The sequence below is a fragment of the Hylobates moloch genome, unplaced genomic scaffold (assembly GCF_009828535.3).
Source record: "Hylobates moloch isolate HMO894 unplaced genomic scaffold, HMol_V3 SCAFFOLD_18, whole genome shotgun sequence".
Taxonomy (NCBI): Eukaryota; Metazoa; Chordata; class Mammalia; order Primates; family Hylobatidae; genus Hylobates; species Hylobates moloch.
In genome coordinates this window covers 15,567,628-15,590,590 of record NW_026652293.1, presented here as the reverse complement: position 1 = coordinate 15,590,590, position 22,963 = coordinate 15,567,628, and the positions used below count along the sequence as shown (strand labels likewise).

General features: G+C 33.1%; 1 protein-coding gene across 1 annotated transcript in view; it reads left to right on the top strand.

The window, feature by feature from the left end:
* NEK7 (NIMA related kinase 7) overlaps window positions 1–22,963 on the top strand; it is a 155,953-nt gene that overhangs the window by 101,735 nt on the left and 31,255 nt on the right. The window contains exons 5-7 of the mRNA XM_032136818.2: window positions 1,389–1,499; window positions 15,491–15,599; window positions 16,483–16,590. Of these exons, the coding sequence (XP_031992709.1) occupies window positions 1,389–1,499; window positions 15,491–15,599; window positions 16,483–16,590 (328 nt within the window). The remainder of the gene's footprint in view (window positions 1–1,388; window positions 1,500–15,490; window positions 15,600–16,482; window positions 16,591–22,963) is intronic.

Genomic DNA, 22,963 nt, shown 5'->3' with positions numbered 1-22,963 from the left:
CATGCTACACTGATTTCAAGTAATATTATATAAGGTTAAATTTCAGTATATTGAAGAATGTAGTTATTTTTTGGATTTATTGTTAAATAATATAATCAGAACATTTGTAGGACCAGCTTTTTTTTCTCATTTCACACTAGGAAATGGATAAAATGGGCATAAAACATTGAATAACTTTTTTTCTTGACCACCCCAACAGGACATATTCTAAAGGTTAAGTAATATAAATGCAAATTAGTATTATCTCACCATGTATTATATTGAGAATGTGGACTAATCAAAATGGTTCACATGCATTTTCTAATATTTCAATACTTTTTCCAGACTTAGACAGAGTGCATATAAAGAATATACCAGGAATTAGCTTTTTAGTTTCTCATCTACTAAGAATATGACTGAGATTTCAGTTATTTCTGCACTGCTTCTTTTATAGTGAAGTTTCTTTTGAGAAATGCTGTGGCCTATGTTGTATTTTTGTAACTTTTAGTTAAGACTTGGCTGTTTTTTTATGCCATCCGTTTATGTTAGTGTCTAAAATGAACCAGATTTATGCAAAAAGGAAAAAAGTAAGGTCAAAACAATGTTTTCTGACTATTCTGTTTGTTGTAGTTATTTCTTGGCACATGAAGTAGCTGGCTTAAATATATGTAAACTTTTACTGTGGAAATAGCATGTCATCATAGAAAATTTGCGGCGAAAACTTTAAGTAGAAAGAAGAAAGTCACCCATACTTTATGCATAATTTCTCTGAGAAACAATTCATCTTGTATTAATGTGTTTAAAGATTGAACAAAAGGACTGCAAATGAGTAGGGACTGATACATATATTTCTACAAGGTAAAATTTTTCTTAGGGATGATTTTATGAATTGGCTCACATAAATAAGTCCTGTATGTTATTTGATATAAAAGCAATAGTTAGATATAGTATAGTAGATACCAGCTGTGTTTTGTCTACTAGCTGGAGTTATTCTAGGACCAGCCATAACTTCCAAGTAGGAGTAAAAAGGGATACTTTATTTATCATTGAGTGTTCCTAAATGAAAGTTCTCATTTTGAGGATGTAATTTTTAGCAGTTGGTGACCTAATTCTGTCATTTACTTCTTGCATCTGTTGATATGCTTATTGGGCATAGCAGTACTTTTAAATTAAGATTTAAATGTAAAATATATTATTTCTAATAAAGAATATTAAGATAATTTATACCTAGTTTTACTTTTAATAATTGTAATACTTGTTTCACAATTCACTAAAGAAAAATATACTGTCATGTTAAGATTTCTGTAATTTAAAAAATACAGTTAAGTTTGTTCTTAAGTACAAAACTATAATTGACTCTTGGATATTTACAGTAAGAAAACTTTCTGATGCCTGTTTTATTTTCTCAGCAACTCAACCATCCAAATGTAATAAAATATTATGCATCATTCATTGAAGATAATGAACTAAACATAGTTTTGGAACTAGCAGATGCTGGCGACCTATCCAGAATGATCAAGGTAAGTTTTAAAAAAATTGTCTTAATGTTTTGTTTTGTTTTTTTTTTTCTAATAGAATTGTCTGTTAAACACATAGGGATATTAGATATTTTAAACTAAATACCTCAACGCAAGGCTTATCTGGTAGATATGTAATAAATAGTAGATGGTTAGTGATCATAATTCTGAAACTGGTTTACTTGGTGATGTTTACACTGGTCAGCTGAAATATCTAAACACCCCAAAACCAACTTGGAAAGAGGCCAAGATACTTGTCTTCTGTAAGTTGAGTTACAGTTTTGCTGTTTGATTCTTTGAGCAGACCATGCTTGATCCTGTGTCTCTGGACATGAGAAAAGGAGGTAGAAAGAGACTCTAGAGCAGCCTGACCTGTTTCTGGTGGGGGATCCATCAAAGTAAGTGGGATTTGCAGTCAGACCTTGGATATCAACCCCACATAAAAGTTGTTTAACCTTCTTTTCTAAGGGCATATTAATTCATAATTAATATAATTAAGTTGTTTAACCTTCTTTTCTAAGGGCATATTAATTGGGTTTAAGTTCAGCTGCAATTAATAGAAACGCTTAAATAATAGTAGCTTAAAAACTGTTTGTCCTTGGGCCAGTTACTTCTCAGTGTCACATTTTCTAAAAAAACACAGTAATAATAGAACCTGCTTTATAGGATTGTTGTAATGATTGAATTAATTAGTATTTATTAAGAGCTTAGAAGAATGCCTCACACATTGTAAGGCTATGTAAATGTATCTGCTGCTGCTATTATTATTGTTATTGTTATTATTTCTCTGTCACATAAAAGTCTGGGGCTAGTATGGTAGCTCTGCTCTATCAAGAGTATTTTAGAGACTCAGCCTTTTTCTAGCTTATGAAGTCACACTAGGCTTGAAGGGACAAAGAGTACATGCTGGCTTTATCTTAAAGCACATTCCTGAGTGCTGCCTGTCACACAACATTTTCAACTTCATTCCCTTGGCCAGAATGTAGTCTCATGAACCTATCTAGCTGCAAGGAAGGCTGGAAAAGAAAGTCTTCATTCAGCTGGCCATGTGCCCAGCTAAACTTCTGTTACTATGGAAGACAAGTTGAACCATCTAGAAACAAACAAGAATAACCGAATGAGAAAAACAAAAGCTATTTATTCGAGCTTGCTGTAGCAAGGGAGTCAGCCAATCATCACTTGCATCTTGGCAGAGAATTAAAAGCAAGCAAAGGAATGAAAGGTTTATAGAGGGAAGAAAAGGGAAGCCTTTGGGTATACCCTGATGGGAGGCTGCTGACATAGAGAAGCTATAGACCAGCTGACTAGAAACAGGGCGTCCTTGTGATTGGTTAGGGGTACATATTTGGCTTTCTCTGGTTGGTCCTAGTTAGAGGCAGGGACAAAGTTAGGGAAGCTGTCAGTTATTAATCAATTGTTATAGAAGTTACTGTTTAGCTTCCTAGATTGTCACTAGAGATAGCAGTCTGGCTTCCTGCAAGTCTAACTTATAGCACGCTGGCTTCCTGCGTTGTTTAGTGTAGATAAAGAGTTGATTTCCTGGGCAGGTAGGAAAGATTGATATGTGGTTGGATATATGTACATACATTAGTACATATGTCTTTAAATAGATGGATGGATGTGTGTACATACATTAGTACATATGTCTTTAAAAAGTATACATACAAACATACTATATATTATATTACTTAACCATCATAATAAAACTATATGACAGGTATTACTGACCCAATTTTATTTATATGGTCCTTCCTTTTTCTCCCTTATTCCCATGTCCCAGAAATAACCTCTAACCTTTATGTGCATAAAACCTTCCCAACTTTACTTACTATCTTTATACCTATTTAAATATAAGAATATATACTAATACATGTATTCTTTCTCAGACACATCACGATTTATTTTATTACTTTGTTAATAGATAATTGGATTGTTTTCATTTTTTATTCTTACAGAGAAATCTCAAGTACAAAGCCTTACCTACATCAATACAACTATATCTATACATACTCTATTGTCTATTTCTATTACATAGATTCATACAAATATTGCTGAGTAAGAGTATGCACATTTTAAATGATAATAGCTATTGGCAAATTAGTCCCTTAAATAGTTAATACCAATTTGTAGCTTTTAAAAAATAGCTCTAGATTTTGTTTTTTCATTTATTAGACATTTACTATGTGCCAGGTACATGGTTTATGGCTTTTTGGAACGCATCATCCAGTGGGAGAAACAGGCATTTGACTAATACTAATATAAAACGATATACCTGCAGTTGTAATAAGTTATATAAAGGAAAAGTGTGGGTTATAAGGCATGATGATAACAGGACCTCTGAAACTACACTAGTGAATTCAGATGGCAATTAAAGGATTTTAATCAGTTGTCCTAGTTATTTAATCTTAATGATTGAGCCAGTTTCTACATCAATAAAATTGGGTCAGTAATACCTGTCTTACAGTGTTGTTATGATGGTTAAGTAATATAATATATAGTATGTTTCTATATATACTTTTTAAAGACATATGTACAAATGTATGTACACATACCCATCCATCTGTGCCTGTATGCATGTATGATATCTGATAGGTATTCACATTTTCTTTATTTCATGTAAACCTCTGATCACTACTCTTCTTCTAGCCTCCTTGCATCATACAAATCTACCCTTTTTTACTCTTCAAAGTTGACTTTATTCCTCCAGTTTTACAGAGTAGAAGTCACTAGACAGGAGCACCCTCAGGTTCCCATGACTGAATCTGCTAGACCTACTTGTGTCTGTTACTGTTCTCTCCTCCTTCTCTCCTGTTACCACATTCTTGTTAGATAAGAGGGATTGTTATGTGTCCCTCCACCTGGGTTCTCTATCCTTTCTCTGCCTGTATTCTCAGAAATTTTAATTCCTATCATTTTCTGTTCCCAGTCCTAGATTTATAACCATTGTGCACTTCTGAGTGCCTTCTCTCGTCATTTAAATATGCTCAGGTCACTGTTATTTTAAACATATTTATACATGTATATACATGCACACACACCTGTTCCCCATTCATTCATTCATTCAAGAAACTTATTTTCCAGCGGGGAAGTCAAATAAAATGCTAAAAGCAAGTAGAATATATGATATGCCAGATGTTGATAAATCAATTAAGAAAAATTAAGGAGTTTAGAGGAGGTGTGTTGCTATTTTATTTTATTTATTTAATTAATTTTTTTGAGATAGAATCTCACTCTGTTGCCCAAGGTGGAATGCAGTGGTGCGATCTCGGCTCACTGCAACCTCTGCCTCCCAGGTTCAAGCAATTCTCCTGTCTCTGCTTCCTAGTAGCTAGGACTACAGGCATGCACCACCACACGCAGCTGATTTTTGTATTTTTAGTAGAGACGGGGTTTCACCATATTGGTCAGGGTGATCTCGAACTTTGACCTCAGGTGATCCACCTGCCTTAGCCTCCCAAAGTGCTGGGATTACAGGTGTGAGCCACTGTGCCCAGCCTGTGTGTTGCTATTTTAAGTAAGATGATCTCAGAAGACCCTCTTAAGTCCTACCACCCTCACCTCTGCCTGCCTTTTCCTTCAATTACTACCCTAATTCTTTTTTTTCCTTCACAGTTCAGACACTTACTCCTGACCCTCTTACCAACCTACCACACATAATGGCTCTTCAGTGACCTCTCTCATGAAAGCCAGAGGACTTTGTCCAGTCTTCATTCTGCTTGATTTCTCAGCAGCATTTGGCTCTGCTTATCATACTCTTCCTAAAACACTCTTCCACCGGCTTATTGAGTCCCACAGTGTCTTGATTTTCTTCCTACCTCTCTGGAGACTATCATTTTTCTTAAATGAGTCATTCTCTTTTTCCTGGCCATTAATGATGGAATTTTAAGGTTCAGTCTTTGACTTTTTTTTTTTTTTATGTTCTTACTTACGTTATAGCTGATCTCATTCATACCTATGGATTCAATTACTCTCTATACTCTTGTTGACTTCCAATTTTTTATCTTTAGCATGGAGCGCTCTTTAAATTCTGACTCTATGTGGCTCAATATGTCTGTAAACTAATTCCTTACAGACTACCCATCCTCCCATGTTCCCTAACTCGAGGCCTGGCACCAGTTTATCTAGTTGTGCACTCTGAAAACCGGGACTCTTTTTTGTCATTTCGCTCTCCCTTACCTCTTCTTTTCAATCTCACCAGATTCTGTTTATTTTTTCTTCTAAATGCCTTTCAGATTTCTCCACGCGGCTCCCTTTCCATTTCTCTCCCTATCATCTCTCATGTGGAGAGAGCAAGAGCTTTTTAATTGTCTCCCAACATCCAGCACCCATTCCTTAAATCCGTTTCTCCATCAGTCTTTAAACTGTTGGGGGGGGAGAAACAAAGAAAAAAGAAAACCTTCCTTTCAATCAAATCTTTCTAGGTTTTCACTTTAAGGGTAAAGACTAAAATGTTTGGCAAGATTCAGCAAGCCTTGTGTGATACAGAAGATACGCTCCCTCAGAGAGGATCAGAGTCCGTTTTGTGTATTCACATATCCCAAGTGCCTAGAGCAGTGCCTGGTACAGAGCTTGTGCTCGGCATATATTTGCTATGGAATCTGACTCCTGCTCTTGCTGTGGCACATTGGCCTTTCATTTCCTTGAATGTGATTTTATTTTACATGGGATGCACTTCTTCTCCATTCTTGGCTGACTTTATTTCTGCTTGTACTTCAGTTCTTTACTTAGATATCACTTCCTCAAGCATTTTCCTTTGACTCATAGAGTACTTTATGGTGTAAGTGCTCCCAGAGTACCCTTCCTACATAGCACTTAGTAATATAATCATGTATTCATGTGTGTAATTATTATTATTATTATTATTTTTGAGGCGGGGTCTCGCTCTTTCGCCCAGCCCAGAGTGCAGTGGCGCAATCTCGGCTCACTGCAAGCTCCGCCTCCCGGGTTCACGCCATTCTCCTGCCTCAGCCCCCCGAGTAGCTGGGACTGCAGGCACCGCCACCACGCCCGGCTAATTTTTTGTATTTTTAGTAGAGACGGGGTTTCACCGTGTTAACCAGGATGGTCTCGATCTCCTGACCTCGTGATCCGCCCGCCTCGGCCTCCCAAAGTGCTGGGATTACAGGCGTGAGCCACCACGCCCGACCTCTTGTGTGTAATTATTTTATTGGTGTTTGTATTTCCCATTAGACTTAAATTTCTGTTGAGCACAGAGACCATGCTGGCTTTGCTTGCCTGGCTATCTTCAGCTTCTAGCTCATAGCAACGACTTCAATAAATATGTAGTGGATAGATGTATAGAAGTTGGTTGTTTTACTTCTATTACACTTCTGTGTTCCAGGGCTCAGTAGATAACATGGGTGGTTGTATAACTGTCACAGCAATTTCCTGCTGCTTTATGCTCTGGTCTCATAGAGAGTTGCTGTGATATTCAGTGTATTTTTTTTACGGTAGTGGGGTTGGGTAGTTAAGAAATTCTAAAATTGTTTGCTGAATACGCTTATTAGTTCTGTAAGCAGTTCTTTATAAAATAGATTATATCAGGAAAAAAAATCATAGGAACTTCTTTTGTGAAGGAATAGAACAGTGCCTTAAAGCTTTAAAAAGGACAGCAGTGAATGCTTGAATTGTAATGGACATGATTCATTTCTTTTTCGTGAGTAATACTGTAAATCATTGTGCATCATAACAGTATATTTCATTCTCTCAAGTCTTCAGCTTAATTGGGGTACAAGAGGAAATATAGCTTCTGGTCTGTATTCCAGAAATGAATCTCTGGATAGCACTGCATCAAAGATTTTTTACAAGTAAATAATTAATTGGTTCAGAGCAGGCTGACAAATATAATTAAGCAATTTATAGTTGAAATATTCAGTATTTCTCTAATTAGTGACAAAGGAATACCTGAGGCTGTGGTCAGATGAAATACTTCCCAGATGAGTTTTAGGATAAAAGGAAATCTAGAATTTTTCATCATAATTTCTTCATTATCAGCAATCAGAATTTTAAAGGAAAATCGACTCTTACAAAACAGATTTCAGTTAAATTGTGCTGTATAAGCCATATATTTTCTTTATTGTAGTTAAATTGGACACATACATGCTCCATTTTGTAGTATGTCTTATTATACTGTTTATTTCACTATTCTAATGTCAAGAAACATATTTGGTGATGAATACCCAGTGTAGAGGAAATTAATCTCAAAAATATATAAATAAGAGGATTTTAAAATTTCAGGTTGTCAATAGAAATGTTACTAAAATAAATTTTAAATTTTCATAGTTCATTTCACAAAATATACTTCATTCACTGAACTATTTGTAAGTGCCTGTATTTATAACTACCTATTGGTAAGTCAGTTTGAGAAAAATAGAAGAAACTATAAATGCGTGTATTTAATATTATATATTTTTAAAAATTGTTTTGCTAGACTAGCAATAAAACAAAATGTAACCTAATATTTTGAGAAGAAAGAGGTTTGTTATCTGCCAAGAGAATGTCATACTGTATCACAGTGGCTAAGGAGGAAATGAATATTATTCTTATAAATTTTTTTAGTGAAATATGCAATACAGATAATTTAAATGGATGTCTGTTTCCTGTCAGGAGTTTGGTACTGCACAAAATAAATAAATAAGACCATCATTTCTTATTTCTAGGATATTTAGGTATAGGCTATCTTCTTAGATTGCTGACTTGGTATTTTCTACCTTGTTACCACCTGTAGGTCATTCCTTCTAAATTTGCTAGGAGCCTTAAAACACTTTTTCTTTATACATACATAAAATTAATTTTATATATTGACTTTTCATGTGTTTATAATTGTATTTTGTATTAATTTTTTATTGCTGCGTAGCAAATTACTACAAATTTAGCAGCTTTAAGCAACACAAATTTATGAACTCTAGATTCCTGTGGGTCAGGATTAGTGGGTTCTCTGCTGAAGGTCTTAGAAAATTGAAATCAAGGTGCCATCTGGGGCTGTGAGCTCACTGAGGTTCAAGGTCTTTCTCCATGTTCACTGGTTTTTGGGGGAATTCAGTTCCTTGAAGTTGTATGGCTAAAGTTCCTACTTCCCTCCTGGTTGTCAGCTGGGGGTATCCTTAGGTTCTTGAGGCTGTTGGCCATTTTCTGCCCCATTCATCTCCTCAACCTGCCATTGTGTTCCCTTAAGACCAGCAGAAGAGTTCTCTGGGTTCAGATCTCTCTTGACTTTTTTGAATGGCTCACCCAATTAGATCACGACTACCCATGCTAATGTCCTTCTTGATTAACTCAAAGTCAGCTGATTAGGGACCTTAATTACATCTGCAAAATCCCTTCTTCTATATAACATCATATGAAATGGGAAGAGTAATTCATAATATTCACATGCCCTACTCACATTCAAGAGGATGGGATTATACAACAGGACTTGAGAATTTGAGGGAGTGAGGTACATCTTAGAATTCTGCTTATGACAGACATTAATAAATTAACTAGAATGTCAACCATGTTTTGGAGATAACTGTTATCTTCAAATATTATAACTTAAAAATCTTGTTCACCTGCTTGGTTTGGCTGTTTTTACATTTGCAGACACATTTTTATTTGTCCTTATCCAAATGTAGAGGTTGTATTGGAAATAAAATCACTTTGAAATGTCTTTTACACTCTTGGCCTTTGGATCCTTAAAGCAATAAAGGTTTCCCAGCAGTCCCATCTCTCTTTGATAACTCTGATTTATTGTTTACCGGGATACCTACACTTTCCATTTCAGCATCTGGACAAAGTGTATAGCCCATGTCAGACAATTACGAGAACTGCCAGTGATTCCAAACGCAGTTTCCCATTAAGTCTTTTGTGTAAGATTGTCATCTATCTTACATTTCATTTTAGAATTATTCTGAAGTCCTAAGGTTGCAAGTTAGTAGCACTATCTGAAAAAAATACACAGGATTGGATATTATTTTATATATATATATAAATTAAAAATATATATTTTATATATATATACACACATAGATACATTTACTTAGGTACCTATACATAATATATGTACATCTATGTGTCTATATCTGTATAAATTTATGTCTACATATGGTATGTATATGTAGGTGTGTTCTATAGAATTATTTTTTTAAGAGCAATGTTACTGATAAAATATCACTTGGATTTTCCTTGATACTTAAGTAGTTTGAAATCGAAGCAGTATAGTACTTAGAGATTTTAGGAAATTGAACACTTTATAGCATGAAATGACCATTATTTAATTCTGTGAGCATAAATAACGGGTGATGTATGAACTTTGAACTCTGTTTGCTTGGAAAAAATTGAAGATAATTTTGAAGGAGCTTATTGCTCCTTACATTTGAAGATGATAGTGATATAAAGCTCCCTTTTGTAAACCATGTAATACCATCATGAGCAGTAATTTTGGTAACTGTAGACACTTAAGGGATACAAACACCATTATGTTAAGCATCTTAATTTCTCTCCTTTAGATTTCAATTGAGATACTTTTACTGTTCTGCTATGTTTTCTTTGTTCATTATGAAAATTAAAATATCTCTTCAACTCTCTTACTGTTGTCTAGTATAACATAGCAAGAAAGAATTTATTGAAGAGGGAAATATTTCTGTTTATCTTTGTGACCTTGTGTGCCTCCTTGAAGACTGACTGTTCTTTTTAATCTCACTTTATCTATCACTAGTACTCTGATGCAATAGAGAAAACATTTTAAGTATTTCCAAGTATTTTCTTATCAGTTTTAGTAATGTGGAAACTTCTCTTAAGAATTATTCACATGGCAGCAATGCAGGGACCATTCTTTGTAGTAATCCTGATGCATTCATGTGTTTTTATTGTTGATCTTTTAGTTTTTTAATATTCTAAATAAGTTGCCTTGATATTGATATACCAGTTTTCAGGAGGCAACTGTTTTGGGGAAGTTTTGTGACTTTATGGGTACTTAGTTTTCTTGTTTGCTAAATAATTTAAGAGGTTTTTTTTTCCCTCAAGGTGTAATTGCTCAGGAAAAATATTTTCTGTTTCACGTTTTCTACCCTAAGATGAAATATATTTTTGGCTTGCATTAATAACCTGCACAATTTTAACTTTTGGGAATGAATTGATTATATTTATATTCTATTATAATCTAAAAACAGCTTAGCACTCTTAATAGATTTTCCAACATTACAGGAAAAGACAAAGACTAGTAGACCTTGGATAAGAAGATAAAATGAGATACTAGTGATAAGTATTCTCAGTGATCTCATGACTGTCAGGGCCATCCTACTTTACACCTTCTAATGTATCTTAAGGTATCTGAATTTTATTGTGTGCCAAGAGAGAAAATACTTATGCACTGTAAATTAGTGTTACATACTAAAATTTTAATTTTATATAATTTCCCACAATTGTGTACAGCAAATATTTGTGAAGTTTAGTTTGTCGGTACCTCATTATGCCTTCCAAAGAAAAATATTTCCATAGAAAGATTAATATGATAAAAATCATACTTAGAACTGTCCATTATACTTCCAGAAGCATCCTGTCTTTTTCATCACTCAGTCTCTGTGCATTTAATTATTTGAAATAACCATGACAAAATATAGTCTTATAAAATTGCATTATAATTACAATGCTATGTTTGGGAACTTAACATCTCCTCTGATGGTAAATGTTTGACCTAATTACAAGCTTATAACAAAGAACTCTAACTACTTGTCATCTCATGTTAAGACCTTTTATAGTATTAAATGGACCAATAGGGATCTCTGAGGTTTTTTGTTGTTGCTTTGTTTTTACTAATTGGATATATGAAGGATAAGGCATACCAAGAAACTATTATTTTTAAGTATGAAATGTGCCAAACAGACATTTATTATTTCTGTTTTATTTGAAACTAAGACTGTAGACCCACAGATTATATTTTAGAAGTGGTGGAGACTTCATAGATCATCTCCAAACTCTGTTTATAATAGTGTGAGGGAGCTGAGACCCATCAAGGTTAAATGGCTTGTTCAAGGTCACACAACCAGTTACTGTCAAACCTTATAATCAGGTCTATTATTATAAGATGGATATGGATTGTGTTAGTGGCACATTTAAACATTTGACAACACTCCAAGCAGGAAATGCTTCCTTATATTTAACATAAATCACTTAATTCCTCTTACTAGATACTTGGAAGAAATGGAGAGCAGTTGGTGCTTGTAATTCTAGTTCTCTTATAACTTGATTATTTCTCATCATTTAATTAACATTTTTCCTAATCCTCTTCAAAAACACCTTGCACACCAGGATTGCATTTTTTTTGTTTTTTATTTTTTTAACCACAGCAGTACATTTCTAAAGGTTGCTTAGTGTATGATTCCCTGGGTTGGCTACACAACTGCAAGTCCCTTTGTTAAAAATTAAAACTTTTTAAGATGGCAGTAACAGAGCTTTAAACCAAGTGCCAGACCTGCATAACACAGGTTTCCTGCCCACGAAGCTGACCCTGATAGTTCCAGATATTTTGCCTGAAATTTTCTTTCTTAAAGATTAACATGTCAAAATGTATGCTTAAATGTTTTGATATGCCACAGAGAATAGTAATTTTTTTGTAAAATAAGATCATTTTCTATTCTTTCTCTGTTGATGAGGTTATGCTGGGTAATATCATCGAAGTTCTTCCTGAGCTTTCTTGAGGAAGAATATTAGAATTATATAACTCAGAAATAAGCAGTGTATATTCTACTTGGAGTTGTAATGTCTAGAATGCAGGAACCAAGTTACCCAATGGAGTTCAAAAATGGTAGTTAGATATTCAGTGTCCACTATATAATTGGATTTGGTCTTGGTCATTTAATTTGTAGTGGGATGTTTGGAGATTAATAATTTTAAAAAGATGTGTCTATTAAGATGTGACTATTTTCCCAAAATCTTTGAAAGGAAACAGCTTGAATCAGCTATAGCCCTTTTTATATTAATATAAATCACTTAGATGGTGATGCAGATGGGTTTTACCAGATACGCTGAATTTCACCTAAGTGAAATGCTGGTAATCTTCTTACATATAAGTCAGAAATAATATAATCTAATGTTTGTATATACGTACTTTTATATGTAAATTGATTAGCTTTTTGTCACATCTGATTTTTCTATTTGAATAATATCCAATATTTATTTGAATAATTTTGATAAAAGTGGAAAAGTTGCTTTTAAAGTAAATAGTATTTGAAGATTTGCATAGAGAAAAGACTAGCCTACTTAAAAAAAAATAAGACTAAACAAAATTATGTCCAAGTGATCAGGTATATCTGGGTGTTTATTTTTGCCTGCCCATAAATTTTTGGATACTTTATTTTCAACTATAAAAAAGTTGCAATTCTATTTCATAGCATAAATATTGTAAAAGCGCCCTGTCACATATTCTTTCATTTTCTTATAAATATTTATATTGATACCAACTTTTAGATATATTGGTTACATTATTTATTGCTATATTAAAAACTATATAACAAATATATGTACATTTTTACTTTTTACATGTTGGCATTAGATTTTTTTTTTAATCAGAGCTAAACATTTATATAGGGCTGCCTTTTTTCAAGGGAAACAGGATTTTCAAACAATAATGCTCTTTGGCTAGATAATTAACTTTTAAAAAGATATGTGTTTATTAGAATAAATTTTAAGAGAAGGTTGTTCTTTCTTTTTTTAAAAATTCTTTGGCTTTATGGAAGTTTCTGCTTTGTAGTGCTAATATACATTTTACCCATAGTAAAAAGAATTCGAATTTTCATTGCCTTTTTGCTGTTCATCCTCTTTTAAGAGATAGCCAACAGTGCCACCATCAGAACAGACAGCCTTTTCTCATTTTAAGTGTTGGTTTTCTCAAAAAACAAACAAACAAAAAAAAAACAAAACCCAAAAAACCCTGTACTTAAGGAATGGTTTAAAAACCACATATGTTTAAATGGACACATTAAAAATAATGAGAGATACTAATGGCATAATGAAACTGCCTTTATTTTATGAAAAAATCAAATTCATGTTATTCTTCAAAGGCCTATAACTAATTTGGATACTTAACTCTTAGAACAGGTCATTCTGAGTAGTATTATATTGAATTCAGCTTATTGTCATCAGGTTTAACTTGTAAGTTACAGTCTCAAAGAATACAAAAACATGAAAATAATCAGATTATCTTGGTCCGGTAACATCTTCCCTATTGTGCAATTTGGGGGCAATTTTTAAATTATGCCTTTTCTTTTAGATTTGATTTCTTTTTTATAATGGTATTTAAAAAGTAAACTGCCAACTACATTATGATGATTTCAAAATCTGTATTAAAGCATAAAAATTTGTTTTCATGGTCTGATATGCACATGATATGGTATATTTATTTTTGAATGAAAAGAAACCTGGTCTCCATCTTCCTGTTGACATCAAACAGTCCTCTGATATGCTAATACAGCATCAGGGAGAGCACATATACAGGGTTTATTTGGATTCATTCCAAGTCTGAAAGAAAATTATGTGTAAAGAACTGATTTTGTAGCATTGCCCCCTTTGAATGAAAACTGATGTTGACACAGTCTGCAATTAAGAAGACTTAGTATTGAAACATGATATGGGAGGTTTCTAACATTTTAGTAAGACCTTGATTTGCTTTTTAATTACCTGGTCATCTAATTGTTATTTATTCTTTGGGATGTAATGTTACTGATATAATAGCTATTGAAATTGCTAATACATTTATTTCTGTAGTATGTGTTATAAGAAAGATTAACCTAAGATGATTAGCTTTTCCTTAAAGATTTATCCTTTGGTACATACCTCGAGTACATAGGAGACAGTAGATATAATCTTTTGCTAAGTATGATGTAGGGAAATCAGCAGATTTCCTTGTACTGTTTTTCCATTCAGCCTGCCCTCAGCTGGTCACAGGTGTAAAAACTGAAAGGTAGCTGTTTTAGAATCTTCTCAAGTATAGTTCCTCCATATTCAATAACAAAAAATCAATTTAGTTGGACTTCTCAAAATGTCTTTGGATAAATTGCATTAAAATACATATTTAAATTTTAATATCTCTATATATTTTAAAACAGTTAAAATTATTAGAAAATTTTATGGAAACCTATTAAAATGCAATATTCATGTTGGTCACTTATAAGTATTGTTAAGTGGGGAACCAGTTGCATTTTGTTTTTGAAAAATAATTTTTATGTGTTGAATCTTTGTAAGTCTTATGAAGCTAAGAACTTTGTCCTTTAAGTAGTATATTATTAGTATAGTCTTCTAGCAGATTTATTGTAGAAAAAAATGAGCATAAATAAGTACCTCTGGTTTTACAATTATTGTAGTATTTGCCCTCTTATGTGCAAGGACCCCTCTCCTAAGTAGCCTATTGGTGCTGTCAGCTTTTTGCCTGGGCATTCCTGTAAGATTTTTCTTCCATGGAGTTTATTTTCATTCATTCAAAGCAAAGTACAAGTTTGAGTTGCATTGTGCAGTAGAAATATTCATGAAAACTTTCTACATAAATTCCTTTTATTTATTTAATTTTTAATAAATTGTGATTATTTCAAATCACCAGGGTGGTTCAATATTTAAAAGCAATTCTGTAGTGAAACCTTCTGCCAGGAGAAGAATTGTCTTTTAATGAACATAATTACCTACAGGTATCTAGACTTTTTTATTCTGGCTCTTCTTAAAATCAAATTTGACATCTTCCTTTTAAGACAAGAAATTGTTTTATATAGATGTTAATTTTTTGAAATAGTGGGACATCACAAAAACGTACTGTTACACAGTTTCCGCTAACCTTAGTTATAATAGGAAAGAACTTAAGCCATTATGTCAGATAAAATTCTTGGAATCATTTCAGTATAAAGATCATATGCTTTTTAGTTGATAATGGTAGATAAAATTAGGTGTTTTTCTGACTTATGGATTTTTGCTTATCAGAATCCAGTCTTGAGAAATTTTAGTTTTTATAATTCTTATTTTTAATTTTCAAAAAGCATTTTAAGAAGCAAAAGAGGCTAATTCCTGAAAGAACTGTTTGGAAGTACTTTGTTCAGCTTTGCAGTGCATTGGAACACATGCATTCTCGAAGAGTCATGCATAGAGGTAAGATAAAATCATTAAGAACTTTTAATCTTGTTTTAAATGATATAAGTTCTTCAAAGTAAATGTCTTCAAGTCAGTACATAATACCATACTTTTTCAGGTAATTATTTTCAAATTATAATTATGCTAGGATGTTAAACCTTTAAATAAAGCACGACTTGGTTTTAAATAAGAATGTAAATTAATATTCTGCTTGACTCTTTTGAGCATCTTACTAACCAGTAAGATGCTGTTGGTAAAGACAAGACAGCAATCAAATATATATAAGGAAGAGTTTTTTGTTTCTTCAAATAAACAATGTATATCATAACCACTTAGATTTTTAATATTCAGTATTAGCTAAGCATTCTTTTCAGTCAAGTGGTTGAGCAGAGTGTGTTAACGTTACATCAGTAAGTAATTGATCCATTGATACTGAAGTGTGAAAAATTTTAATGCATTTATGCAGTTAAGATTTTTAAAGCCATCTAAGTAAATAATTATGTGCCTTATAGTGTTGTCGTGGTTTTATATTTTATGCAAATCTACCAGTAAGTTCATTTTTAGTAAGATATTTTATTTAAAAATTGGTATCAAAAGGACACGTGTATTTTGTGCTTTGAATTTCACAGGTTTTTTGAAAATGGAAAACAAAATGCATTTGAAATAGAAATTAATAATCATGTTCATCATGCTACATTGATGATTAGCTGTCTATCAGAGAATCGAGAACTTCTAGGTATTAGGATATATCGGAATTATTCAAAATAAACTAATTGGTTCATAATTCAAACTTTCACGATTAAAATAAATTTGAAATTCTATCATGAAAAGTAGTTCTTAATTCCTTTAAAATTTCTAAAATATCTATCATCTTTTACCTGATCCCTTCATTTATTCACAGATATAAAACCAGCTAATGTGTTCATTACGGCCACTGGGGTGGTGAAACTTGGAGATCTTGGGCTTGGCCGGTTTTTCAGCTCAAAAACCACAGCTGCACATTCTTTAGGTAAGAGACACAATATAATTTCATTCAGTTACTTCGTGTATGTGTGATTAAAAGATAAGAGGTGTACCAATTACATGCCAGCTCTTACATTCTTAATAAAACTATTTTAAAAATCACCAGGTCCTGAACAGATGCCTGCAACTCTCTATTAGGTATCAGGTTTCCTCTAATATGACAGTTGGATACTTCAGTTAACTTGACCTCGGGCAGATACTGAGTTAAAAAAAAAAATGCTGATAAATCTGGTTTAACTATTGCCATAGAAAAGTCCTTTTATTCTACATTTAATAATAGATAATATGGTGATTAAGCTGTCTCTTGGAAGAAGACTTCACCTGACCATTTAAAAATACAATAGTAGTTTGTAAATTTTTATTTATTAAAATAATATATATGGTTGTGAGTGTTGTTTAGAATTAATAGAAATTACTAAAAGAGATAATTTTTAAATTGAGTAACTTAAAAGGAGTGATAGGGCTTATCTTTAAACTCCTCAAATCATATATTCTCCTTGTAAATACAGGACTTAGATCAAATGGAGACAATCAGAATTAAGTAAAAGTTATGTTAAAAATAAGTTGGCTTTAATTTAATGGTGCTCATCTTTGGTGTCATAATTTCATTGAAAGCCATTTTTTTTATAAAATTGTTTTGAGATATGAAATAAAAACATTTTAAATGGCCTGATGAGGAATAAATGAGTTATACTAAATAGCAAAGTAGTAAAATGAGCATCTGAATTAGTTGACTAGAGTTTTTAAGTTTTTCTAGCTTTGTTACCTAAGGTTCTGTGTGGCCTTGAACCTGTCATCGAATTTTTCTATATTTCTAAAACAGTACCTAAAACGTAAGTAGGTACTCAATTAATATTTGCTGAATTACAAAATATTGTATCCTAATTTCAAGAGTGTTAGAAAGATAATGCTTTGCATTTTTAACAGGATTTCAATTTTGTCAAGTATTTTGAGAAAATGAGATTTCACAGTGATGCTGAATAACATAGTTTTTTCTCCTTTCACTTCACATTTATTTTCATAGAGTGTTGTAATTTTTCCTGAATAAAGAAATTTGACATGAAATTCCATAAGAAATGCATAAGTTTGCCCAGCACTTTAATAAAGTTTTATTGGGGAAGTTACAATACGTGCAATACAAAGAGTGGAGGAGTTCCATAGAGAAAACCTTGGACTGTTCTAAGCCAGTGCCATTTATCACTAGTAGATAACATGTTTTCACTTTATATTACTCATCTGAATAGAAGAATGTCATAAAAGCATTCTGTCACTAGTTTAGTTAGAAATGCCAGGCTACAATTACACACACACACCTGCACATGCCCATGCTCATGCACACACGTGTGTTGTTTACATGCTGCTTTGCAGACTGTCTCTGAGCCTGCTGTAGTCATCCAGTCCGAAGGATCCAGCATTATTATATGAAACTCACTTCTTAACCGTTTTGTTTGGTTTGCCTGATACTGCCTCTTGTAAAAGTTCTAAACAGAATTTAAGAACATATATGCATCTCCAAATTGAGGTGATATGCTAGTAGAAATTATAGAGTAAAATTAATTTTAATAGGTTTAATAATTCATTATGAATTTCTCATACCAAGTTTTATCAAAATCAACTCACCTGGGGTCATGTAATTATATATATGTAATATATATACATTATGTATATTTATATAATATATAGTTATATATATATAATGTGTATATATATACACATTATAAATAAACATATGCTCATGCCCATAATTACTAAGCATTCTAAGACATACCTGAAATACAGCAGTGAAAAAATAGAAACGAGACTGTTTTCTTAATGGATGAATCATAGAATATAATTTTTTTCACAAGTATTTTTTGTTTTACATATTATTTTGAGAAAAAATATATCCTTAAAATAAGAAAATTTCCTTTATCCCTTCTTGTCTTCTCTGTGAACTGAAGATTTTGATTGTTTAAAACTAAAGTTCACTAAGCATAGTGCATTGAATACAAATAATTAAAATTTGGACTCTAGTGTACTAAGGCTCTTTGGACCCCATAAAAATCCTACTTAGAAGAATCAAGAAAAATTCTCTGCTAACATACAATATATATAAAATAGCAATGATAGAAATCCTGACAGACATTCTTGATGACAAATTGACCCTAATTTTTACTTTTGGAAAAGTATTACTCTGCTATGTTGTCATATATTTTTAAGAGCAAATTTAAGTTTTCTTCTCAGAGTCGGCACTGAAAAGTAATTGAAAACGTGGTGACCTATGCAAATTTATTTTGCTTATAGAAAACACAATAGAACCATAGATTTTATTGTATGTTGATTCATTTTTTAATTTTACTGAGGATACAATCTATAGGTCATGATTCATCCATAGAGCAGGTATAAATTTCAGTGAAACTATAAATAAATGAAATCTCTATGTAGTTCATAAAGAAAACTCTGAGTAAGTTTACTTTAATCAAAGTTTGTACTGGAGCCAAATTTCTTTTAACTTTGGAAAGGAGGTATTTTCAGGAATTTAATTTTAAAATGCAAAGATGTATAGGATTTTAAAAATGTCTTATGCATTTATATTTTCAAAATACATTTTTGTTGAAAAATCAAGATACGATTTTAACTTATTTTAATTCATTAATAGGATTGTGCACTTCCAAAACTATTTTGTATTTAACAGTCCTTAAGAGATTGGCAAGTCTTTGCATTTTCAATTGTCAATTCATTTTGTGTCTCTTATTTGTATCTTTTCATTCCGTAATAAATCAACATACAATAAAACCTGTAGTTCTGTCTTCTGTAGCAAATAAAGTTGTATAGGTGGCCACATTTCCAATTAGTTTTCAGAACCAATTCTTAAAAGTATGACAACATAGCATAGTAGTAATTCCTTTAATATAGATTGAAAATTACAAATACTAAATCTGATATTGCTGCATGTTCAAACTGTGTTCAGATCTTCAAAACAGAAAAATATCCTAACAGGTCTTCACTTGTTTTTCTGCTTCCTCCCTGCTACCACCACATACATCGTCTCAAAATATCTCTATTTTCTGTTCCCTCATCCTTACTCGATAATTAATTCACATTTGGACTAGGAGATCACCTTCTTTTGTTTCTGATATTTTTCTTCATAACCCATTCTGTATGTTTCCACTAGAGTTATCTTCCTCAAAGACACTATCTGATTGTGTTACTTTCCTCAGAATCCTCCGTGGTTCCTTGCTGCCTGAAGAATGTCATGCAAGGTCCTTGGCCTGGCATTCAGCGCCCTTTACAGTTTGGTTTCCTCTAACTTTCCACTCTGATTATTGACTGACTGTATCTCCCCAGCTTATGATGTGCCAGCCATGTTTTTCCTCTTGCTTTCTTGTGAACATGAGAAAAGCATGATGCTTTGGGAAGAATGAACACTTGGGATTTGCATGCTCTGTAGGACCTTTATCAAGCCATGTATTAACTTTTCTAAAACTCAGTGTCTGGATTTATAAAACTGGAAATGCTGGTAATAACCATCCTATGTTGTCCCTTAACTCCTAAACAGTCCCTGATCAAATAATATAATGAATGCAAGTGTTTTCTTAACACTGTAATGAACTGTATAAATGTTCAGTTGCTTATGGTGGTGGTGAAGTGATGAAGATGCAGAGAAAGAAAGGGGGAAGTGGAGAAGGAGTTCTCCAGGTACAATTTATTCTGCCTGAACTGATTGATTCAAAAAATAGTTTTCATACCTGTTATATGCAGGTGCTATTCTAGAGACAAGGAATGTAGCCTGAGCAAGAGAAGTCCGTGTCCTCAGGGAGCTTACCTTGTGGTGGGAGGAAATAGATAATAAAGCAAACAAAAAACTAAGATGAATTATTAGTGGTATGACAGAAAACGGCCAGTTGGGGAACTAATTTGGAGAGAGTGAGGTGGGGCAAGTCCCCTCTGAGAAGGTGACATCTAAACTGAGATGTAAAGGATGTAAAAGGGGCAGCTATGAAATAATGTCCCAGGTAGACTGAAGAGCATTTCATACAAAAGGTGGATACAGGATAAGCTCTGTCTGCTGGAACTGAGTGAAGAAAAGACAGGGCTGGCTGTAGGAGCCATTCACATTTTATTCTAAGTGCAGTGGCAAGCTTTCCCAAGGTTAAATGTAATGAGGAGAGCGTTGTGATCTGGGTTGAAGGCAGCAGCCACGAACCTCCTTCGTTCTTCTTTGGGCTAAGCATGCCCAGGGTAGTCTCCTATCTTCAGGATCTTCTGTGTCCTGCGAGTCTGCATCTTTTCCTCTCAGAGTACCCTTAGTATGTGCTACCCAGAACTCAGCAGAGTACACCACACTGGAACTCATTAGCCCATAGAACAGAATGTTTACACTGCCTGTGATCTGTGATCTAAACAGTTGTTTGGTTTTTTTTTGGTCTCCTTATCCTCCTCCCACCTTCACTTTTGTTTTTACACGAAGTTATGTTAGGGAAGATTTTCATTTGTTGTTTTTGTATTAATTTGGATGGAGGTGTGGCTAGGGAGACTAATTGTAGGATATTTTATATATATATACATATATAGTATATATATATGTATATATATATACACTTATCAATTTTGCCTTATTATTTGTCAATCATAAAAATATATGTTAAGAAACTTATTATCTGTAGCTACATCTTTAAAATTTATGATGAGGGCACAACTTTCTTAAGCTTTCTAATAGTGTAGGTCAGTGGCTTTCAAATTTCTTGACAATGATGCAACTGCATTACATTCTGATATTGTCTGTTCTATTTTATTTCACTAGAAATCACACTGGTTACAGCCCACTAAATTGATTTCACAACTCATCAATGGGTTGTATGACCCACAATTTGGAAAACATTGGTCTAGGTCTGCAGCGCCTTCATGCTGTTTCATTTACTTAAATGCTAATTCCCATTTTCTACCTACTTTTGGATGTTCTCCAGACTTGTTATCTGGCCAGTTGAATTGGTCAATCATAAATTACTGATTTACACAGTTCCTTGTGCTTCTGGAGGGGTATAATAACATTTATCATAGTTCTTTACAGTTTGCAAATCATTCAACTCTCTAAAATCTTTACACATACATGTGAACTATGCACATGAGCTGTTTGTATTCTAAAGTTGAAAAAACGAAGCAGAGAAAGGTAAACAGCTAGAAGATAGTGAGTAGGTCTGTGGCTTCCTAGTCTGGGTTTACTCTCACATGCAGTCTGTTTTTTCATTATGTCAGTTCCTTGTGGCATTTTTTCTTTCTTTTTACTGTTTTCTGATTTGTTGTTATTAGATCTACAAATACTATATTCGGCTTTGCTACATTGCTTAGGAGCCTACATATGAAGACATAGTTTGCTGTCTCTCCTAGAATTGACTACTCTTGCTGCTCCAAGATTCAGAAGTAAACAGGAAATAGGCCTCTAGGATATCAAAATCTGTCTTCATGGCCATCTGTCCACCCTTAACTTTAGCTGATATTTCTAAAGAACTGGCTATTTTATACTGAAAGCTAAAATTTCACCAAAACTTGTGAAATTGGAACACAGCAATCAAGTAATAAATTTTCTCATATCGTAAGAGGCAGAATATACTTTTGGTATATTTCTATTTCTTAACTTACTATGAGGTCTCCTTTCAGCAAATATAAACATCCCGACCCAGAGGCAGCTTACTAAGAGATTAAGTATCTTAATCATTGAATATTTAAACATATAAACAGAATACCAGAACCATTTTATATATTCCAAATATATACTATTTCTAGGCAAATCATATCAAACTTCCCTTATTTCCTATAATAGTGACCCAGGAGAATCCTCTATTGCTACTAAATATTAACAATAACAGCAGTGGCAATGAATACGAGTACTGCATAGCATTTAAAAATTTCTGAGCATTTTAAAGCATGTTTTCTCCTCTGTTCCTCAGTGTTGTGGGTACAGTAAGTGTTACAGATGAGAAAACTGAGATCACTCTATTTAAAACTGAACCTGACTGCCCCCGCTTCACTCCCACTCCATCCCTAGAACTCCTAAACCTTACCTTGTTCTATTTTTTGTTTTTTCCTTAGGACTTAGTATCTTGACATGCCGTGTAATTTACTTATTATGCTTTGTATGTATTGTCTCTCCCAGCTAAATGTAAGCTTTATGAGGACAGAGATCTTTGTGTATTTGGTTCCCTTATGTATCCTAGATACCTAGAAGAGGGGATTGCTCATAATAGATATTCAATAAATATTGATTAAATGAAAGAAGCTTAGAGACAGACTACACACATAAAGGGTGAATTTGACTAAGTATATCAGTAAGTATAGGTTAGATTATGCTGCAAGAAGAAACAATACAAAAAAGCCTCAAT